This window comes from Cryptotermes secundus, unplaced genomic scaffold (genome assembly GCF_002891405.2).
Source record: "Cryptotermes secundus unplaced genomic scaffold, Csec_1.0 scaffold382, whole genome shotgun sequence".
Taxonomy (NCBI): Eukaryota; Metazoa; Arthropoda; class Insecta; order Blattodea; family Kalotermitidae; genus Cryptotermes; species Cryptotermes secundus.
The window spans coordinates 570,360-594,528 of NW_019744111.1; the positions used below are offsets into that span (position 1 = coordinate 570,360).

A 24,169-nucleotide genomic window follows, 5' to 3' on the forward strand; every position below is an offset into this window, starting at 1 on the left:
CCTGTAATTTATTTTTGACTTATAATGTGTTTGTATAATGTTACACGTAATTACTTTCATCTACACTGTGCTAAGTCTGTAATTGGCCTTGCGGCTGTTGACTTGGCACATAAATAATAAAGAATTGAATTGAATTGAATTGAAAATTACCTCCGCTGATCATGACCGTGGTGGTTCAGAGCTATCAGAAGAGACTTTGTATGAGTCAGTAAAAGTCAAAATTTCAGCAGAGATGTAGAAAAATGAGTGAGAAAGCGAATGAGTCAACGTGGGAATGTGAAATTACCCGCTGGAATGGGTAATAGTATTGTATTTCATAGTGGTGTATGAGTACTAGGAATTTTACTGAGTAAAATCCAGTGAATTTGAAAATTTTTATTGCAAGTACTCGGACTGTGTCAAACACCTGATTAATTCTGCACTCATATCTAGTCTAATTATAGATTCTAATAAAGCCACCATATACTTTGGAATCCATTGTATTTCATTAACTTTACAAATTTAATTATGTGGCAAGGAGAAGGAATGGGAGGCTTTTAGGGGAAGAATGAATATCACCAAAAGAAATCATTGACATCTAACTGTGTGACTTGGGGATTCCTCCTTCCAACATACTCAGTTGAATATTTGCAAGGACTATGTTTCCTTTCTCTGTATTACGGGATCTGACACCTAAGTGACTAAAATGCATCCATAGGAAAGAAGTAATATCTTTGCATCCATTTACCTGTATAGTACAAGTTCACAAGAAAGTCCATGTATTTTATGAGCCAGTGTAAGTCACACCTTGTGTAGTAAATCTTGTGAAAGAAATGTCTTGTGTAACTTGTGCCATTGTGTTTCAATTATGAATACCTGAAATATGTGGAAAATGGAACCTAGTAAACTTCTAATGGTGATGTAATAGTCTGTATCACTGACAAAGATGTGCCCTTGTTGCCATGATGTGCTGAGTTTATTAGATGAATTTCCTTGAACCTAGATGCAGTAATTCTTGTTTCATGTGCGTTCAGGACAAAGTCTGTAGTACTCTACATGTAGGCATGGCCAAACTGAACTTATGAAATAAAAGAATAGAACGGTTCATTGTGTAGGAAATTGTTACATGAGAAAACATTTGACCCTAAAGAGTAAAAGTAAGCTATCCCTATAACAAGCCGTGAAGGCCCTTAGGGTTGTGAGACGTTGAGGGTCCCACATTATCTAGACATTCAGCTCAAAGATGGCAATAAGGTTGTTAGCCTTACTCATCAGGAAAATTAGTTAATTAATTCCTGGTACTCATTTCTGTTAGAGGCTTTGTCGACCCCAGGGCCATAGTGCGGCTTTAAGGATTAGGTCAATTGAAAAAAATCCAGTGACCTCATTGGGACTTGAGCCCGTGACCTTCTGGCTTGTAGCATAGTGCCTCAACCAACTATACTACCGTATATCTGTTTAATTGTGTTTGTAGTGTTTTTTTTTGGGGGGGGGCATTTGAACAGTTAACAAAGTACAAAGGAAACTAATTTGTAAATTTGTGTGGTGTTGGTGTTGTCTGTAAATGGTCAGCTTTGTTACACTAGTTTGTTTACACACTAATAGCTTTATGATTATGGTAAAGGGATGTAAAGGCAAACGAGGTGGAAATAATCACAGAGCATTATTTGAAAAATAAGTGTCATCTACTGCAATATTGCAGTGCCCACTATCTCTTTTTGTTCACGTACTGTTTAAATATATAATTACAGGAAAGTCGTGATGTGAAGTGTTGTATGTACATATGCATTACTTTTTTGAGTACGCAGACATGAATGTTACATTTGTCTCACTATTAAATAAATATAGAGTGTGTTTGAATACTTTGAAATATCAACGTGCAGAATTTAACAGATATGAATTTTACTTGTTTGTATATATCCAGCATTAAAATTATACGTAAAAGAAATGGGAATATTACGTTGATATTTCATACATTTCAAAATTACTAGTGTAACATCGTTAAGAATTCAAATTGGTCATGCAGTGGGAAATCTCATACTATTAATCGTCTTCTGATTTCTCATGCATTTTTTCAAATTCTACATGTTGTTTAACAGCTGTTCCCAAGAGAAATATGCATAAATAGTCATTCATAACGACCCTCCTCTATGTAGTATACTACATTTCACATATTCAAATTAAATAATATTACTATTCAAGAACAGACACTGTACACTTAAACACAAGTTACTTGCTTGTCATCACTGTATTTTTTTCAATTGACCTAATCCTTCCAGCCGCACTATGGCCCTGGGGTTGACTCAGCCTCTAACAGAAATGAGTACCAGGAATTAATTAAATAATTTTCCTGGGGAGTAAACTCAGCCGGCGCATAAGGCTGACAACCTTACCGCCATCTTTTTGTGATTATAGTGATAATATTTTTGTATTTGTATTTGTATTTGTATTTATATTTGTTCAAGANAGTTAATATATAATGAACATCACTGTAGCTCACCTGTTCTGTAGAAGCTTGTAAACAGTTTGCAATAACACAACTAGCACTATGCTACAAGCCAGAATGTCACGGATTGTATTTTTCATTTGACCTAACCCTTCCAGCCACACTATGGCCCTGGGGCTCAACTCAGCCTCTAACAAAAATGAGTACCAGGAATCTTTCTGGAGGTAAAGAGCAGCCAGCGTGTAAGGCTGACAGGCTCACCACCATCTATGAACCGATTTTGTAGACAATGTAGGAGCCTTGACGTCTCACAGCTATGTGGGCTCCATGGCCTGTTACAGGAATAGCTTTTAGCTTTAAGATTGAATTATATTAATTAAACTATGTAACACATTTAATTAAAGGCACAACTAATATTGTAATTTTTATATATGTGTAAGGGTGGGCCATAGTATTTGCCTCTTGCACCATGACCATCTCTGATCTATTGTGCTTAATTATTATATAAGCATGAGCAGGAGTGTGAGTGGGAAAGATGTATGTAGACACAGTTTGTCTAGTTCCACACCTTTCAGTCTAAGAAGTTAAATCGTGTATCTAAATCTGGGCATAGCAATGAGACATGTAAGAACAAGTCACCTTTATCTCACAATATGTAAACTGTGCAGTAACATCTTTGATAATCAGCACCTCATAGGTGGATAGACCTAGATCCTAGCGCTTGTCTATACTTGAGTGTCCTCATAGATCTGAGAAGCCATTTCCACCTCTGGGAATGATAGTTCATAGATCGAACAAAAATATTGCTGGCATACACATTGTTTAGTTTTGAAAACTGAATTCAACTAGATAACTGGAAATTACCACACCTTTAAATCAATAAAATAATTCATTATAAACATATATGTCTCCAATGCTGATAACTTCATATGGATTGATATCCCCAATCACAGGTCTGACATTCAAGCTACTCAAATCTAGTTAATTTCTGAGCAAGCAGTGATGCCTGGGTGAATGCATCATCATTTTACCAATGGAATAATATCTTGTAAAGGAAATAATCAAGTGAGCAGACTCATCAGTAGGGCAAGTATTTTGCAGGCAACCGGCGCACTGCATCAGTTCGGTCGGTGGGCTACAGCGATCTCTTTGTCCTCTCGAAGACTGATATGTGGGATGTGCTGAAGGAGTATCCAGCTGCCAGGGTGCGGCTTGAGGCCATCGCTGTCAAGCGCCTTGAGAAGTACAAGAGGGCGCCGCTAGAGAGGGGTGAGTATTATTTACAATACTGGTTATTTATTCTTCCATGCTCTGTTTTTCAGAGTAACAAGTTTTGGTGTGGTTGATTCTTCAGTCATCAAAATCAGTCTCATTAGAAGAAATCCTACAGACAGCAGCAAATGGATTTTATATGCCACGTAACCGTGTTTGTCTCATATTTTGTTCCTTTTATACTTCCAATAGTGACTTTCAGGTAATGGTCCATGATAGTCCAACAGTTTGCTTTAGATGCTTCAATGTGTATACCTTCTTGACGTATTTAGACATTAAGAAGTGTATCTCTTTTGAAAATATTGAGATGTTCATGGCAGTGAAAAATAATACTGTGGTCTGCCTGGCTACTTAATCTTGTGGGCAGTTACCGAGGTTTTCAAGAACATGCTGCCTTCATGTTTGGGGTTGAAAACTACACCACGGTCTCAGTACAAGTATACCTCTTTTATTTTGAATGAAAATTGATTTCACCCTGGTTGGGAATGGAATCATTGCTTTAACTTTTAGAAAGAAAATATTAACCATCAGACAATGCCAGATCTATGAATAAGCTGTAATCTCACATTTCAGAACATGCTGTATATATTATATTATTAAACTAATATTATTTTGAAACCGTTAATAGATGTGGCATTGAAATTAATGTAAAACGAAAAAAAAAATATGTGATATTCAAACGTGAACGAAACATTTGTTTCTCAACATATCCTACACCAGCAGCGATGCACTTGCCCCTTTCTTTACCCATGCATTGAAACCCGCAGCATAGAAGTCTTTTGCCTGTTTTCTCAGCCACTTCCACACCTGGTCGGGCATCATGTGCAACTTTTGACCTTCCTTGAGAGAATTTCTCAACCCAGTTGTTAACTGCTTTACACGACAAACACTTCCCACCATAAACAGGAAACAGTCCTTTATGAATATCGTTTGCATTGAGTCCTTTTGCCACAAACAACGCACAAGAGAAGCTGCTCTTCGGTAGACTACTCCTCAAGCATGGTCGCCATTTTGACTACTGAAACCAGCCTCTGAACATGCACATGCTCTTCTGCTACATATTCTTTCATGAAGCTGGATTGTGCTGCTACCTAGTGATACACATAAAAACCTATTACATCCATTACAGCTGTTTTTCTTCTAATTGTGACCTATTTACTGACTCTCCCTGATACCTTGGAAACAAAATTAACTGTTAAGCAGAGCTCTCTCTTCTGGGTTATAACATTCTGCACTCCTTTTAAAGTCAACTGATGCTTTAGAAAAACATGTCTCCTCCCTTTTAAGGGTCAAAGAATAAGTTAAGCAAGAAACCAGTGTGAAACAGGCGGCTGCAGAATTTGTTGTTGGTTTCTTGCTTTTCTTTCTTCAGCCCCAAAGATGGAGGCAACATGTTCCACCAGAACTTTGACTATCGGTGGACTGCACACTGTTATACACGTACTTCAAGAGATAGAACGCTCAGTAACTACTGCTCTGAGAACCTGAAATCCTTCAACATTTACTACTGCTCAGAATTCAATTGTTTATTGCTGAATACCAAACAACAGTGAAATCTATATAAATGGTAAAACAAGTTTTAACAAAATCGACACTTTTCATTACGGTTTCCTAGTTCATGTGCAGTCATTTTCATGAAGGTACCTCTATTCCATTTTATTTAGGGAGATGATGTCCATGAATTAACTAAATTTAATCAGGAAAATCGCCATTTTATACTTTTGGACATATTTAAAGGACCCTTATTTTTGAAACTGGAATGTTCATATTCTTGGAATATTGACCTATAATGGACACACTCTTGACTACTGAGCTGACAAGAGACCCACTTAGCAGAGACAAAATATGTTTTAGTTCAGAAATATTGTTAATATGATTAACAACTGATATATTTCTGAGGGCATTAGTTACTCCAGGTGTTTGAAATGATCTTTCAAAAGAAAAGAGTAATATAATATAAACAATAAATACACACTTCCAATTCTTCATCATGTGTACATGTAGACCTATCAGGGAAAAGGAACAGTTCTACAAAAACAGGGCATCCACTCATACTGTATGAATTGTTCCCAGTTTTGATAACAAAATGTTCAGCAATGTAAGATTGCCTGGTGCAGCTCAGCTGAGGATCAAACAAACTGTGACCTGTAGTCCGCAAGCTAACTATACCGACCGAGCGACTGCCACTTGTCGGTGAAGTTAGTTCACATTTCTAAAATCAATTTAACTTTTTAACCTCACTTGTCTTGCTATTAGGCAGAATATTTGATTCAAGTATATTACAAAGAAGTTTGAAACAGCTGCAGAAGCCTGTCTTTTGTTATTGTTGTTGCATCATTGCCATCATCATTAATAGGCTTGATCCTGCAGCAAACATTAATGAAAAATACTTCTCCTTCTGTCTGTTGTTCTGTTGTTCTCCACATTCTTATCTTTTTGTGGGTTATTCCACCCTGTTTTCAGTGTCTGGACTGTATGATGTCAAATAGTAGAATGATGGATGAAATTGAAGGAATTTGGAAGAAGGAATTTGTGACCTAATTGACATACAGTCCTGGTACTCGCCTGGAGGGCGTGAAGAAAACTGCCAAAAACCTTGGTCAAGATAGCTGGTGTCAGGCCAAAATTCAAACCAGGCAGTTCCCAAATGCAACTCTGGAGTGTTACCATTACAATAGCCCTACTTTTTTCTTCCTTTGCATTTGTTTCTTCTCCCATTCTCATTATGTTCCACTCAGTAATTCTGTTTTCTACATGATTTATTTTAGAAATCTTGGATCTGTTTCTGACTCCTGTCATTTTCAGACTTTTCTTGTTTTTTATAAAGTATTTAAAAATACACCTTTGCAGATGTAAAATATGTATAAAAATTACACAAAGACAGATTGAATTGTGAAGTGTGGCAATAGAGGAAAAAGTTGCTATGACGAATTTCAAATGGGGTCACTAATATTCGATGCTGGTGTTTGTAGATACTTGGGGTGGTGAGATGGAGGAGATGTCATCGTTGTGGCGCGGAGTTGGCGCTCTGCGGCTGCAGTCGGGCAGACAAGTGCTGCCATCGGGCGGTGAGTCCCATGTTGACATAGGCCGGGGAGTTAGTGAATGTGCATGATCCTCACTCACCACCCCAGTTGATGGAAGCTAGATTATACTGTGTAATTTTTAGGTGCAGAATTTCCCATCAGCACTTTTCCTTTCATTTTCACAGATGGTAAATTTTCATAAAGCCCACTTCACAATAAACAGTGTATATACTGTATTACTTTGAATATAATATGCAACTTTTACACATTTTTTTTCCCGCTGAAAAATTGAGATCTGTCTTAAATTTGAGGGATATGCATCTTTCTGTTTTTTCTAAACCCACTTTCAAGAACTCGATATGTCTTAAATTTGTGGGCATCTTATATTCGAAGTAATATGGTATATATATATAAAAGTAAAAAGATAAAGTTGTCCCTATGCTTAACTAATTAAGCACTAAGAGGGAAGATGGGGAATTGTGTGTGTGTGTATATACACACACACACACACACACATACATATATAGACACTGACATGTAAATTCTCCTGTTCAGATGTGTATTCAGATATTGCTCTTAAGCATGCTAGAATTCATTAGAAATTATCAAAGGATAATGGAATAAAAAGTGTGATTAGTTGTTTGAGGAATGCTTGCAGATACACGTCTTGTTTCTCGTAATGTTTAGCACTGTCATTTAGAGTTAGTACAAAAATGGTGTAGCCTAAAACATGGCAAAGAGTTGTGGTATTACACAAGCTTGATTGGCCAGTGACTGTCGTTGCTGTGTGTTTTAGTTAACATTGTCAATTTAGTTTTCAATTTCAGTGGTCCCAAATCAGTAATTTCAGCGTTCAGTTACCTCCGTTTGTAATTTTCTTTAGTCTAGTCTTCAGATCTACAGCTCTCAAAAGGTACCTCGATTAGTGGTTTTATTGAACGTTATTAATAACAATAGCAGAATGGCTTTTAATGATTTAAATCCTGATGCTTACATAAATTATACTTATAAATGGAGTTCCTACCACAAAGAAAACACACTGCATCTCCATTAAAAACAAACATGTTTTAAGGCTGTTTAAAGAAATAATCACTGTTTATTCTGAAAAATCCTATAACAAGTGCATATATTATGTGTGAGTAGAATGCAGAGTTTTTTTATTTTGAAGCAGATGTAACCTACATATTGTAACGTGTTTTGCGTTACCGATCCCACTTCTGACACCAATGTAACGTGTTTACGTTACAGAATACGCCGTAGAGATCGTTAATTGGTTTATTTAACAATCTACAAATAACGGCTACAATTAATTATCACACAGTTGCGGGGTTTCACACTTTATAACCCTAAGCGCATTAATCTGTTACCACTGTTGCGGGGTTTCACACTTTATAACCCTATGCGCAAATCAGTTCACTCTGTCTTCAGTAGTATACACGTTTACAGTAGGGGAGCTTTGTATCACTGTATCACGCGCTCCCAATTACACAATCGCACACACGTCCGGATCTTCTTACCGCGACGGCTGCTATACTCCAACTTGTAGTCGGCTGGCTGTTACTTTATAACTCGGAATGTCTTCGGCGGTAGCCACACTGGAACTCGAACTCGAACCGAACTCGAACTGATCGATACGCACTGTGCATCCACTTATATAGCTGCAGTGCTTGCCTGTGGCGTAATGAGTGCCACGTCACAGTAGGACGTTGATTACGGTTACGTTAGCGTTGCGCGTTACGTCACCGCGTGACGTCACCGCGGAGGGGAGTGGGAGGGAGCGCTTCGTTACCGCCACGCACCTGTGGCCTGAGTCGCCACGTTGCTGCTGGGTAGGGAGGGGGTCTCCGTTCCGCAACATGTTACAATATATAGTCACTATGTCAAGGCTCCAAACTTCTTGGCTGTGCAAAAATTTAAAAACTCTACAAAATCGCTGCTTTACATTTACAAAATTGGATTGATATTGTCATGTATTTAGTGACTAGATACATGGTTTGTATTATTAACTGGATTTATTGTACTCTTACAACACGTAACTGCAAAAAAATTATAGCACTCTTGCTGATTCATGCGGTTTACAGTTCATTGTAGCACACACATAGTTTTCTCAGTCTGCTGTGTCTTCGATAGTTGTCTCCTGGTAACATACAAAAGACAACAATATAGATAACTCCTCATGGTCGTAAATCCTGGCCATTGGCTCTTAACCGCATCTATCCACCTCAGGCTACTGCTCACTATCACAGGCTAGCACTGACTTCTTGCTCATATACCTGTCTGTCTAACCAGTCAGAGAGTGAGAGTCAGTGTCAGAGCTGCTTTACAACTGGCGGTTAACTGTCGATTAATTGGTCTTTGCATCAGGCCCCTTTAGACCCCCGACAAGTATTTTTTTCAACTGAACACTTGCTGTTATAGTTTTTATGTAACATCCTCTTTAACAAGAGGATGGGTCTGTTGTTTGTAATTGCTGCTGGCCCTCTCCAGCATTGTCATTCTTGGGTCCAAGTCCTGCAGGACTCATGACCACATTTTACTGTCTCAGATTCGAGACTCCCCCAACCTGGAGGGGGAACAGTGTGTCCCATTTATATCCTCAGGTCCTGGGTTCCATTTTGTCACCTCCTACAACTCACAGGGCTATGGTGGAAGTATTCGAACCCACCTCCACGTGGGGATCTTTCAGTCTAACCATAGGTTTCCAGTCTTTATATAGCCTGAGCAGGGAAGAGCATACAAAACACAGCCTACAGCAGTTTCTCTGTTGTTGCGGGCACATGATGGATACCGATTGTTGCATAGTAACGAATGTTTGCTTGATAGCGCCATCGCATGTTTGCCATGCCCTTTTTTTACTCATTTTACCTTCTCAGCCATAGTCTGAAATGTATCTTAAAATATGTGTGCACATTTCAGTCACAGCATAATACTGTATATGCATAAACAGGTTAGTTAAACATCAATTCCACTTACAGTGCAGGTACTGAAGCTACTCCCTGACACTCACTCTTTACTGTGGGACTGCTGTACCTTTAATTATTTGTATTCATTGGGTGTCAAGCTATGTATACCCCTCCCACACAGTATTCAACTCTTTCATATGAAGGCCAAGCCATCTATGTATCATTGCTGATACAGCTCTTGTAGGATTGGTTTATCTGGCTAAGTAATCATTGATACAAAAATCAGTAAGTCCATTTTGTGCCGAAATTTAATGTGATAAATGTAAATTTTGCATTGACTGTGAAGACTTAAATCTTCTGGATTATAATGCCGTGCAAATCAATAGACATCAATGATGTTTCAGAGGAATAAATTGCGTCCATTTTCAGTGTTAAAGAGTAAGCCAGGAAAAATATCAGCAGTAAGCAATCTGCAAGCAGAGCAAACCATGCATGGAAAACTGGCCCAGAGTCCATTGCAAGAAATGGTCATGACACCTTTCACTCTCCTATAGTTCCATTCAGGCATATATCAGTCTTCATTTACTCGATGTAGTTTGCTCTGCTTGTCAGGTGTTTTCTACTGGCCTTCTTGCTTTGCTTACTCTTCAGACCTGAAGTTGTAAGTACTATGTTCCTCCAGAAAGTTATGGACGGCTACCAAAGTGCGTGTGGTGTTACAATCTAGAAGATTCCAATCTTCCTTTAATTCACGTGTTCGTATCTACACAGTTGAAGTTTCAACACGTAAACCTACACATCTCAATTCAATATGGGCCTATCCTGTGGGTTAGGAATGATTGTACCAAATTGCTTAATAAAAATTAATGACAGGAGATGGTGGAATGTGTGCAGAAGAGATTAGTAGTTCAAGGTTCAGAGTTCCAGCCCTGATATCCAGCAGGAAGTCTCATGTTCAGTTAACTACTCTATTTCATGTAAAAATGCTGTGTAAAACACACACATACGTCCAGCAATACAACGTACGCAGCCACATAAGAAAGACACATCATAAGACACAGTATATACACAATTACGAGTAAAACATAAGAAGAACGACTCCCATAGCAGATGAATGGCGTTACACATGAGTTTGATATATGACATGTAAGATGATAGATCTTAACAAGTTTTAATATATAAATTTTATTATTGAACAATGATGAACACACATTTTATATCATTTTATAAATGGACACTTGATGGCAGGCAGTGCAATGGTTTAACGTGATTGATACACCTGAGGATGGCAGAATGATGTCGAAACATGTAGTGTGAAGTGACTAGTCAAATTGTATGCACTAAAAGACGGTAAATATATATACACATTATGGATATTAAAATTGAAGTTTATTCTGTTTTAGCCTATGTTAGCATAATGTTAATGTTCCTTATCAGATTTTGTCATGGTATTTATTAATTTGCAGCTGCAATGGGTCGCAGTCAATCTACGCCAGGTCTGGTGGAATCTCGAGGTCGAATTCCATTGGAAGATATGTGGGTGTCTCCATTAGAGCCAGTTATTACAGGGGGGTCATCACTAGGACCGCCACCATACTCAGCCAACTCCCTCTTCAGCCCCACACTTAGTCCAACTTCCAGGTAATGAAATGACTGCCATTGTTTGGTTACAGGGGCTAGTAGAACTTAAGTGTGAGAATTCAGATAAGAATATAATGTACTGGGTTATCAACACTACAGAAGCTCTTAAATGATAGGAAGTTTTTATGTGGTAAGAAATTATAGTAAATAATTAACTGGCAAGTAGATCAGTGGTGCCGATCACAATGACCATGCATTCTAAGGCATGAAATGTTTTCGTCTGCTGGGACGCTTGGATTACGAGTTTGAATCCCACTCAAGGCATTGATGTTTGTCTATGTTTTTTCTGTGTTTGTGTTGTCCTGTGTAAGGTAGCAGCCTTGCAACAGGCTGATCCCCCCCCCTCAACATCCAAGGAATCCTACTGAAGGTCTAAGATTAAGAAACTGAAGTGAAACAAGCTTTTTTTACGGTTGTCCTCTGCTCCAGGTTGGAAGAACAGGAAGAACAGGAATAATAAATGAATGGATGGATCACTGGTTAAACATATTGTAACGTGTTTACGTTACAGAATACGCCGTAGAGATNTTTGTTATGAAGTGCTGCAGTTAGTTTCATACTAAATGACTGATAAATGTCAGTTGAAATTCCAACCATAATATAGTCATTTCTGTTTTCATTTTAACCGAATTCAGTATTTGCATATTAACTGAGACATGAATAGCGACAAAATCTACTGAACGGACTGAACAGAAAGAGTTACATCTTCTGAGCTATAACGTTTTGTAGTTCAGAAACAACCCAACAGTTTAGAGGAACATGTCCCTTCCATTTCCTGCTTGCTACCTGCTTCTCATGGTTTCTTGCTTGGCTTACTCTTCTGCCCTGAAGATGAAGGAGATATTTCCTCCAAAATGTTGGCCTGTCTCTGATCTACATGCTGTTACCTCACAAAATACTGTACTCTTCATAGTAATTCCCATGAGAACTTCAAATCCAAAAAACCATAGAAATATTTATGAAATACATATATTAAGGAATGAAAATGCGTCAGTCAGTGTAAGAGAAATTTTAAGTTAAAAATATTGTAGTAGCTGGCTATGAACATGAATAGCATGTAGCTTCATTTATGCTGAAAAAATAAATTAACCATTCAGATAAAAGAGCCAGGAGTAGCATAAGTAGAGATATAACAAATAAAATTTATTGGCTACTCCAGTGGTCTGTTAATTAATATACAGAGTCAGTGTTCAGCTGGTTCTTCTGGGTTCAGTCCCAACCATGACCATTAATTGCAGACAAATTGATAGAAATTCTGATGTATTGTATTGTATTGTATTGTATTTTATTTTCATCCGTTTTNACCACAAGGGAACTATGCATGTTAATCTTCACTATAGCCCCCATTATGTTTGATTACCTATCTCTAGCGTCTGCAACGCTTTCCTCGTGTGTGTCCTTACACTGCTGCTCTTCCTTATGATGTCATGATGTGATGATGCCTAAAATGTCTCGTTATTAAAACAAATTTATATAAAATACAAAATCTCACCTATTATTGTGTTGTAATATTAATTAATAGCATGAAATGAATTAAGGCTACATAATATTTTGATAATGTTATATTTTAGCGTCCTGTTGCACTGATTTTCATCCATTATATGTATACAGTGGCCGTCTTGTAGTGCACTCAGTTTCACCTGTCACTTCACAACATGTTTCGGCAACATAGCGCCATCATCAGGTGTCCCAATTACGTCAATCGATTGCATTGCCTGCCCTCATATATTTTCACAACACCATTTAACATGTTGTGAAGTGACAGGTAAAATTGAGTGCACTACAAGACGGCCACTGTACACATATAATGGATGAAAATCAGTGCAACAGGACGCTAAAATATAACATTATGAATAGTAGTCATACTAGAAGCGTATACCAATACATGAATTGTAAACGTAAACTATTAAATTGCAATGCCAACATGAATTTTAATAAGACATGTTTTTTAAGTGGTGTTGTGAAAATATATGAGGGCAGGCAATGCAATAGATTGATGTAATTGGGACACCTGATGATGGCACTATGTTGCCGAAACATGTTGTGAAGTGACAGGTGAAATCGAGTGCACTACAAGACGGTCACTGTATACATATCATGGATAATATTTTGATGTTGATGCTGGGCATTCAGTAGTATTACTGAAGGAATCGTCTAGACAAGAACAAAACACGCAAAAGGGCACAAAGATTTTGTTGGTGATAATGAGAACTGGTGATGATGATAATGAGTCATGATGATAACAATGTTGGTGACATCAGTAATAATGAGATTTGTAATAAAAGCAGCACAACATAGAAGAGATTGATATGTTTCTAAGAGTTCAGGTTGCTGGAATGTGGACATCTTAAATCTACTCTTCATGGACTTCTTGAATTGCAGAATACACATCACAGTCTTACATGTCTCATAGGTCTCTGCACGGGCGCGTGCGCACCATGGAATCACCCCTGTCAGCCACATCGAGTGGACTGTCTTCAGATGATGAGCGGAGGGGCAGTGGGGTCCAGGCCCCATGCCGTCATGTGCCTCAACCAGGTGCTCGTACAGGTAACTATGAACTGAACTTGTATCCTGCTACAAGACTCATATAGTGCTTCACAGATGAGGTAAGTGGGCCATTCCAACTTCTGATTGTCCACCATTTCCTTCATCACTCAGTATGTGTTCTCTCTATTGGTCTCTATCGAAATATCTATTTGAAATTCCTGTAGTTTTCAATTATAACTGAGCTGTAACTGAAAATGTTTATATTTCTTTCCTGATTTTTTTTATCTTCTCAAGATACATGGCCTATAATTATTCACTTCTGCTACCTTTCATTCTTTGCCTCCATATATAGCTGCCAGCAGGAGGGAAAGGGTGAAGTAGGCATCTGAACCTCTCCAGAATTTTTTTGGAAAAATATTAAAATTAGGAAAGTTGAAGGAAATCAGTCACATATTAATGAAGAAATTTAATTGAATTTTATTTGTTCTTCTGGTCTTCTTGGATGATGAGTATAATTAGGTTTAATTGGCCATAAACATAAGTTGTAGGCACATTTTCTGGGTGCCTCCATTGGAAAGAATCCCATTGGTGCCCATGTTACCTTGCGATCGCTTTGTGAAACTTCAGTTCAGTTTCTTTCCTTCTGTATCCTTTTAATATTCTTAATATGGCACAATTTATGTGTTCAGAGCTCTGAACATTTCTGTTCATCTCATTGTAATGTTTAAGCAATGTGTTGTAACCAGGATAGTTCAAATATGACAGCTCCTTCATAGGACTACCTGCTGAAACTGCCAAAGCTAATGGTGTAAGTACAGTGATGAAGAGATAACACACTTCAACACTGCCAGTATTCCCACATTCCTAGATGTTTCTTTACAGTCTGTCTACTTGTGTCAGTAATGTCACATCATCTTCAAACTGTATGTATCGGGCAATATAAAAACATTATAAAATTCCATTAATTTATTAAACATTCGGCTAAACACCTATTGTATTAATCTGTATATGCATCCTCATTCTTGTGTTATAAAAGTAATGTGTTTATAGGTGCTTCATCAACATGGTTGTTCATGCATTATTGTTGTATTACAACTCATATATCCTGAACATTAAAAGAATTCATGGAAATTGAAATATGGAACATGTATGTGAACAATAAGATATGGTATATTGTCATATATTATAATTTTATTTGACATGAATAAATATTCTAATGTAATTGTAATTACAAATTATGTATATTAGATTGCATTTAAATATATGTTTGGCCATATATGTGTAAAGTAAATATATATTATTATGTTGTTAAGTTTGAGCATATTGGAATAAGTTAAATGAAGATTTAAATACTAACAAATCTATTAATTAATATAATTTTGATAATAATTCTTTGGTTATGACTAATTTATATCATAAATAATATCACAAGTATGATAACCTGGCCTGTCATCTATAACATATCAAATTAATCATGAATATAACTATTTCAGATACCATTAACATCTATTATATCTGCCAATTCATAACCTTTTCTGCCATATAATTTCTAGAGTACTTGTTCAATTATGGCACATGTTTGGCTAATCCTGAATACTGCTGCTAATATCTAAAATGCATCAAAATCTATTCACACCATGTGCAATTAAGAAACAGTCTTCAACCATGTTAGATTAGCAAATTAGTGTTACATGTACACATGAACACTTGGGTGTGCTATTTCTTAAATATCCTTAAATGTCCATGCTACACTTTTGTGGTTGGATGTGGTCTTATTTTCACAGAGGCCTGGGTTAATGGTAAGGATGGATCATGTGGGGATGTAGTGGACAATGACATTTGTTCAGGTCTTCCTTTACTGCACTGGCTTTCCAATAATTGGCATATTACCAGCATTGCTTCTTATCGAACTGTCACTTTATACAAGGAGTGCATTAGGCCTCATCACCAAGCACAGAGAGACAAGAGTGATCAGAAAGCATACACCTCTGGCCCAGAAAATGACATTACTCAGCAGTATGAAGGTCAGGTTCTGTCTGTGCACCAAGATGATGTATGAAGTAGTGGAGGAATAGTTCCATGCATGCACTAATTGGAGGTGAGTTATCAGCTTTATATCTTGGACACTTCACCCCTGAGGAAATGGTCCTTGTCATATACTGGATAGGATGCAATGCTGGGTGAATGCCAGTGTCAGTCTGGATGCACTGCTGAAGAGAAGGACATTCTTTCCTTGTCTGGAATCAAACCCTGACTCCTCTGTGATCCAGGCTGTAGCCTAATAACCATACTGACTGAGCATGCTTGACTCCCATGCACGACAGCATACAGGTCTTAAATGCTTGAAACCGCTCATTAGACAGGATACTTCCTGAATGTCTACCACCCACATTTTCTTTGGATCATATTTCTATACAATGGAGTCGAATTTTATCAGGGGTTATGCCCTCGAAAATCCCTTAAATCACCCATGAAGTACATGCTTTTATACATACCCTGTAATATGTTCAATATATCTTTAACGTATGAGTACATATACAAGTGAAATGTACTCTAATTTTACTTTTAGTTACATAAAATATTGAGAGAGAGAGAGAGAGAAGAATGAAAGAATAAGAAAGAAAAAGAGTAAACCTTAATCCTCGCCATTCATCATGAATATTCCAATGAATAGTCTTTCTCTTCCCCTGACACTGAGTGGCACAGTGCGCAAAATAACCTGCACTATTTACATTTTTATATTTCTTTCCTCATTATTTTGCAAGTATGTATGGTTGAATTCACGTTAAGTTAACTGTATGTATGATGTGACTTCATTGCAGTAGTAAACTCTGGTCTTTTTACCCACATAAAAAATCCACATTTTCAGGCTCCACTTCTCGCAGTTATGGGTCATGTGCCGGAGAAGCTCATGCCGGTTCAGGTGTCCGGTCTGGTACCAGTACCACACTGACTCAGCTGCTAGAAACCACACCTCTTGTTGCATCCTGCGCCAGTGAGCATTCATCTGCCTCACCTGTTAGTGGGGACCTACCCACAGCTCGGGCATCTGCTGCAGGTAGTGTAGTGGCCTTATGCTTTGACAGCTTGTGGTCTGACACATGGTGACACATACTGAAGCTATTCACACTCCAGAATCTCACTGCAGGTACTCGTTATGTGCGAGTCAAAAAAAGTCATGTCATTTTAATGTGCTCAACTAATTTAGACCAATTTGAATTATGTGATTTTATCCTCTGTTATTCTTTTTTTTTTTTGAGGGGGGTGCATGAGTATCGCATGAATAAAGGATAATGTGGATACTTCTCAACCACTTCTGTACTAACTTTTAATGACCATGAGTTTCATTATTGTAATGGCATATGTGTGTAATCCAACCTAAATTTCTTCATGACTAATGTCATTGCTTAAAATTAAAATATGGCCAGAAATCTAGCAGAACCAGATGATTTTAAAATCTTTATTCCCAGATAATACAATTTAATACAGGAGCTATTACATAGACACAACATAATACCCAGCATCTTGCCAACAAATCCAAATTATTTATTTCTCCCAGATAGCCAGTTTAATTGCCATTTGAGAGCAAGAACTTTGCCTTTTAATCTTTTACATTCCACATGTCGATTGATGCTTCCTGTACTTGCATTAGCATTTCCACAGCTTTACAGAAGAGATGACAGTTAATAATTTATACAGTATTTCTGTAAGTAGATGGCAGTAATTTTGATATATCAGTATTTAACAAACACAAGGCGTTCTCAACATCTACAACTAATGGTTTCTGAAGGTAATCTGTGAAAGTAGTGCAAGTTTTCCTGTGCAACTGGATTTGCGCTCAAGCAATGTTGGAATTTCTCTCAGGTAGACGTATGACAGGGCTTGAAAGTGAAAGGGTTGAAACAGGTTGCTAGGGGTTATTAATGCACATTGCTTCTTTTGGCATTAACTGCCCCACTTTTCTTGAATATTTCAGAGAACAGAAATTAATTCAGGAATATCGCGTTCACATTCCATACATAATTTTTTACATACAGTGCAACAGTTTTGGTTACATAGGCAACATGATGATGGCCATGTGCCGCTGAATCATATAGTGAGGAAGAAGGGTAATGAGATAATAAGCTGCATTTAAGATGGAAATATATGTGTAAAAAATATATATTAATGCAACAGGATGCTTAAATATTACAAATTATGTTTTATTATTTATTATTAAATTAAATTATAAATATTATACCAGGTCCACTCAGACTCGTCATGATAAATGACGAACTATTTCAAGAAAATAGCGGCTCTGTTCTAGAAAACCGAAATTAATGGCCTGGGGATTCGTTGCCCTGACCACGCAACACCCTCTATCCACAAAAGTTGGCACTAATCTCACCGACAATCAGCGGTCACTCAGTTGGTATAGTTTGCTTGCAGACTAAAACCATGGAGTTTGTTTTTGTTTGTATCATAAATATTATAAATAAACTACGGTTCAAAGCATGTTATCCTAGGTGATATTGTAATATAATTATCACTATGAAATTTCCTGTGACCAGAAAGGGGAATTATAAGGAATTACGCAGGTAGAAGAGCCAGTCACGGTGGTCACATGGTCTAAGGCATGAACTGTCTTCTCTCACACAAACACTGAGATCTTGGGTTCGAACACCAGTCCAGTATGGATGTCTATAATCGTTCATTCTGTGTTTGTATTGTTCTGTGCATAGGAAGCAGCCTTATGACCGGCTGATGCCCCATCCGAGGAGTCCTACCAACTGTGTATAGATTAAGAAGCTGAAAAAGCGACCAAGGTCCACAAGGGCTGCAGAGCTATGCATACGTAGATAGATGCATGCAGAGGAAGTGTAACACCTGAGAAAGATGTGTAGGTTTTCAATCTGCGGCACTTCCATCTATGGCCTCAGTATAATATCAGTGAAGGATATGGATCATACCCCAGTAGTTGATTAGTAAAAGTTAAGATAAAAAGGTTGAGGTTTTCCCTGTACTAACTAATTAAGCACTACGCCATGGAGACATATGGGAGAGTGGAGGTATAGCTCCATCATTCTTGACCTCAGCACTGGATGGAGGTCAGTGGTGAGCTTTGTGCCCATAGCCCATCGTTACACCAACTGAGCTTCCACTCCAGCAAAATGTGTCAGGATTGCTGAAGTATGAAATTTTTATGTTAATAGAAACATGTTCAGTGTATCGTAATGTCATACTTTTTCAGGCCAGCTGTTGCCGTGCAACAGTATAACTCAGCTAGAAGGGGATGATGAGAGGGAAACAACATCACTAATGTCACATGAGGCCTTAATCGCGGAGATCAAGCGTCTGCGTGAACGACTCGTTACGTTGGAAACAGAGAATGCATCCATGAGCATCAAGTTGAGTCAGCAACAGTGGGAGGTGCGTTCCTGTAACATAAGCTAGAAACTTGTGTAGAGATATCATTTCTTAGACTACAGGTCATAGAAGAAGAGACATATGAAATGTTTTGTGTTATCTTTGTCTCCTCTGATTCTCACAAAATCCAGCGCAATTCACTTTCTCTCACATATATGCTTATATGCGTAAAGGAATAGGCTAAAAGGAAAAAATGTCATATATAATTGTACCTCTTCTCTTTCCTACTACAGACCTAATAAGGAACACCTGAAGGTGTAGTATGAAGTAAACTCTTTATTCGTGTCAATATGTAGAGTAGCCATAACTGTTAAAGCAATGGACAAGTATTGCAAAACGTTTCTTGATAAAATTCAGACGTCATTATCAAGTCATTTAATTATGTGACTGTACTAAGATAAAAGGCATGATGAAGTTGTCTCTGAACTTAATCAAGTACCACACCATTAGGACTTATGGAAAGGTGGAGGTATAGCTCCACCATTCTTGATCTTAGCACTGTCTGGAGGTGAGTGGTCAGCTTCATGACCCTGCTGTTTCATCACTAGGTAAAGAGCTCATGGTAATCAATGGACAGGATGCTGGGTAGACCTCAGAGCCGCTCTGGACCCTTCGAAGTAGAGAAAAATCACTTTCCACTGCTGGGAATCAAACCCTAGCCATTCAGCCCATAGCCTATTGCTATACTGACTGCACTATCCTGGCTGTACACCGAGTGTACTGTTGTTTCTGAATTTGAATATTCCTTGTCTAAAATTTTAGCTACTATATATTCTGATGTAAAATGTTCTCAAACATTTTATTTAATAGACTTTCCTCCTTTGTGGAAGGCACAATTGGAGATTACCATTGTGGATTTCATCAAGGAAGATTAACTAATGATCAGATTTTCACTATATATGCCAGATCCTTGAAAAATATAATGATATTCAAATTGAAACACATTGTCTCTTCATTGACTTCTGATCGACATATGACAGTATCACCATATTTCTTCTGTTGCTATAACTTTTGAAGCAGCTGGCCACATTTAATTAAGCTTCATGTAATCCGCATGCTAACACACCATATGCTTAATGCTTCCATGCTATCATGAATATCAGCATCATCCCTCTCTGATGCAATATAGGCCCACAAACTTAAAAATGCTTCATGGTGATATGCCTTCAGAAAACTGATTAGGTAAGTGACTCCATTGAAATGAGTCCTTCTTGGGAAGCCACCAGTTGCTCAGTTACTGAAAAATTTTTAGCATATTATGGGACCCAAATGTTCATTGCCATGTTCACAAGAACCTGTTACTCTGTTGGGGAACTTAAGTTGTCTTAAATTTTTAATATATTTTTATATGGTATGTTGGACATGTACACAATTTGTGTATATAGTTAAATATTAAATTGACTTGTTCTATATCTGGAGGCTGTATTGCAAAATGTGGATTTCTGGAACCAATAAAAATGAATGAATGAATGAATGAATGAACCTGACACCACTCGCTATTCTGAGCCAGATAAATCCAGTCCATATTACCCCATCCTATTTCAGCAACATCAATCCTAATACTATCCTCCCATCTGTGTCTAGATTTTCTCAGTCCTTCTGGCTTTCCCACCAAAACTTTATATGCATTACTCTTTCATTCCCATGTGTGCTATGTTTCCTACTCATTTCATCCTCCATGACTTGATCGTTCTAATTATATTTGTTGAATGGGGCACGTGGTATTGTAGTTGACTGAGGCACTATGCTACAAGCTAGAATGTCGTGGGTTCAGTTCCTGTTGAGGTCATTGGATTTTTCAGTTGACCTGATGCTTACTGCAGCACTGTGGCCCTGGGGTTGACTCAGCCTCTAACAGAAATGATCACCAGGAATCTTCCTGGGGAAAAGGGTCGAGAGCATGTAAGGCTGACAACCTTACCACCATCTGTGAGTCAGTTGTCTAGAAAGTGTGGGAGACTCAACATCTGATGGCATTATGGGCCTCCACAATCTGTTACAGGGATAGTTTTATTTTTTTAATCACATTTGTTGAAAAGTGAAAGTTATGAGGCGCCTCATTAAACAGGTTTCTCCAGCTTCCTACTATTTTATCCCTCTATTCTCATCAGCGCCCTGTACCCAAATACCTTCTTACCTAATGTCAGTGACCAAATTTTACACCCATATCTTCAGAAACAATGTATAATTTTTTAAACACTGACTGATCTACTGAAATTCTGTCTCCAGGTTGAGCATCGCCTAGCTGAGATAGAGATGCAGATCTGTGGGGCCAGTAGTGGTGGGAGCAGCACGGAAGACAATGAACGTAATCGTGAATCCATCATTTAACACCAGAGACCGCTGCTGCCTGGTGTCCTCACCACTGGCAGCAGCCATCACAAGTCTCGCATAGTATCATCACATCCTGTTCATCACAAGCCCACTCAATTAAACTTGGCCTATGTGCTGGTACAGTTTTGCTTGTTTTGTACCATAGTGAAGTTGGAATGCTTCTTGGCCATTCTGTGTGCCAGGCAGCTCACTATACATAATACTTTCATTAGGATGTGCGGTCAATATGAGTGGTACCAACACTCCAGTTTTTAGGTACACAGACTATGTTTTAGACTAACACAGTTTGATAAAATGCATTTCTTTTGGAAACAATTTTTTTATGTTTATGTTCTTCCCCCTTGAACTTCTTGCACTGAGCATAAGGCTCATATTTGATAATCAATATACTATTTGGATATTGACACAGAAGGAATCAGAAGGGAACATTTTTGTCATTGGGGCTAAGACTTATGGACCATCTTAGCATTGATTCAGAATTTGTGTTACCATTTAATTTAATTCTGCTAAAATTAGTTAAGCACAGGGACAACTTTACCTTTATAAAGTATATAAATACCAGTTCCCTTATATTTTTCATGCTGGATCACTTCCATTATACTGCCAGAATTTCGGGTATAACTGCAATCAGATGATGCATTCTTGACATGGTAGCACAGTCATCTCAGAGTAGCCTCCACTGTGTTAACAAAAGACATTCTAAATATTGTTACTTGGAAATCATCATGCTGTAACTGGCTCAGATTAATGCATGATATTTATACAGTGGCCATCTTGTAGTGCACTCAATTTCACCTGTTACTTCACGACATGTTTCGGCAACATAGTGCCATCATCAGGTGCCCTAATTATGCTAATCTATTGCATTACTTGCCATTATATGTCTTTATAAAATTATTTAAAAAGTGTGTATTCGTCAACTGTAATAAATTTACACACACTCAAACTTGTTAAGATTATTCATCTTATTTGTCTTAATTAAAACTTGCATGTGGTTCTTCCACTATGACGGCACTATGTTGCCAAAACATGTCGTGAAGTAACAGGTGAAACTGAGTGCACTACAAGACGGCCACTGTATACATATCATGGATGAAAGTCAGTGCAACAGGAAGCTAAAATACAACATCAGATTAATGCATTACAGAGTTTTGGCTGTATTGGCTGTAATAAATGATTTGTCTCAGCAATTTTGGAAAATTCTATCACTGTACCTATAAGGCAAAGGGATCACTAAACGAACCACCTGCTTTAACATCCAGAAGCTCCTCATTTTGCTAATGTACTCTATTTATGTGTTTTATATGATTCTCAAAATGAACAGCCATTATTCCTTTACATAACATTATGAACTTCTCTGTTCAGTAGTAACACTCTAGATTTGTATTCAGAAAGTGCTCAGTACTAGTCCTGGCCAAGACATCCTTTGTCCTGACTTAGTTTTTTCTGGTTTTTCTGAGTCCTTCCAGGCACATGCTAGAATGGTACCTCAATTAGTCCACGAACACATCATTCCAAATCCTTTCCAGTTCTCATATCATCCTAACACTTGACACAATGTGGTATCGATACTGAAAGCATCACCAAATAACCAACCAAACTCCTCACAACATTAACTGGTTGATCTTCTTAATAAACACACAGAGTGTTTTCTGTGTGGGAGGAAATTAATTTTTTAATCATATATAGATACGCTTCATGCTTAAAAGTGTTATGAATTCTTCTATTCTAAAATCACAAAATGTTTGCATGAGCCAACAATGACTGTTAGTGCCATAAAGGGCGTGGTAACCAGTAAAACTGCTCTGACATACATTTCATCCAATCTCGAATATTGTCTTCTAGCCCTTTGCAAGACCACCTTTGCTTTGTTTTAGCATCAGTCTAAAAATTCTGTTACAACTTATCTTTTCAATTGTATGTGAGTTATGGACTTCATTTAGTTTTTTTTCCTAGAACATTCTCTATACAGAATGTATACATTTGTTACATGTATCTCCATTTCCAAAAAGAACAGATTGTTCCATCCAGTTTTGTGTTGTAACAGTCCAAAGCCCCACTTTCACAAAGTCAGCTTGGACTATAGGCTTATGGTAAGTGTATCTTCTCACTGAGATGTTCTGGGGGATGGGTATTTCCTTTATTGGCCCATAGTAGTTATATTTCCATGGAGGATGGACAGAATTGAGTGAGTTTTCGATTTACATTTGAATGTAGGTGTGCAGTTTGCTCAGCGATCTCAAGAGATTATCTCTTAAATGTCACAGCATCTTGATATTTCATAATAAATTTGGCTGGTCAGGGCACAGTGAAGGGCACAGGAAGGTAGCATGGTGCAACTAGATACATATGCAGTGTTAAGGACAATAATAACTCTTTCTTTCCCCACATAATAAGTGACTTGTGTTTCTCTCAATCCATAACACATTGAGCAATATCTTGAATTACTTGTCATTGTATGTACTAAATGAATGCCTTCTGAGAAATTGAAAGAAATGTGGTCTGCCACATGAATATGAAGCTATGGATCAAGGGCTGACACTTTCAAAATTGTTTGGCAGTAACACAGAAAGATTGAGTTGTACATATGGCAATGTGTCAGGAGATGTCAAAGAGATACTTTTTGAAGGTGCACACCACGAATATAATTTGTAGTAATTTTGGTAATTACT

The 24,169-nt window shown here is 37.7% G+C and overlaps 1 protein-coding gene across 1 annotated transcript in view; it reads left to right on the forward strand.

The window, feature by feature from the left end:
- Nucleotides 1–22,308, forward strand: part of LOC111874445 (potassium/sodium hyperpolarization-activated cyclic nucleotide-gated channel 3) — a 244,467-nt gene extending 222,159 nt beyond the window's left edge. Inside the window, exons 9-15 of the mRNA XM_023869958.2 lie at nucleotides 3,527–3,694; nucleotides 6,670–6,765; nucleotides 11,093–11,267; nucleotides 13,681–13,817; nucleotides 16,627–16,815; nucleotides 18,988–19,166; nucleotides 21,393–22,308. Of these exons, the coding sequence (XP_023725726.2) occupies nucleotides 3,527–3,694; nucleotides 6,670–6,765; nucleotides 11,093–11,267; nucleotides 13,681–13,817; nucleotides 16,627–16,815; nucleotides 18,988–19,166; nucleotides 21,393–21,494 (1,046 nt within the window). The 3' untranslated portion in view covers nucleotides 21,495–22,308. The remainder of the gene's footprint in view (nucleotides 1–3,526; nucleotides 3,695–6,669; nucleotides 6,766–11,092; nucleotides 11,268–13,680; nucleotides 13,818–16,626; nucleotides 16,816–18,987; nucleotides 19,167–21,392) is intronic.
- The last annotated feature ends 1,861 nt before the right edge of the window (nucleotides 22,309–24,169 follow it).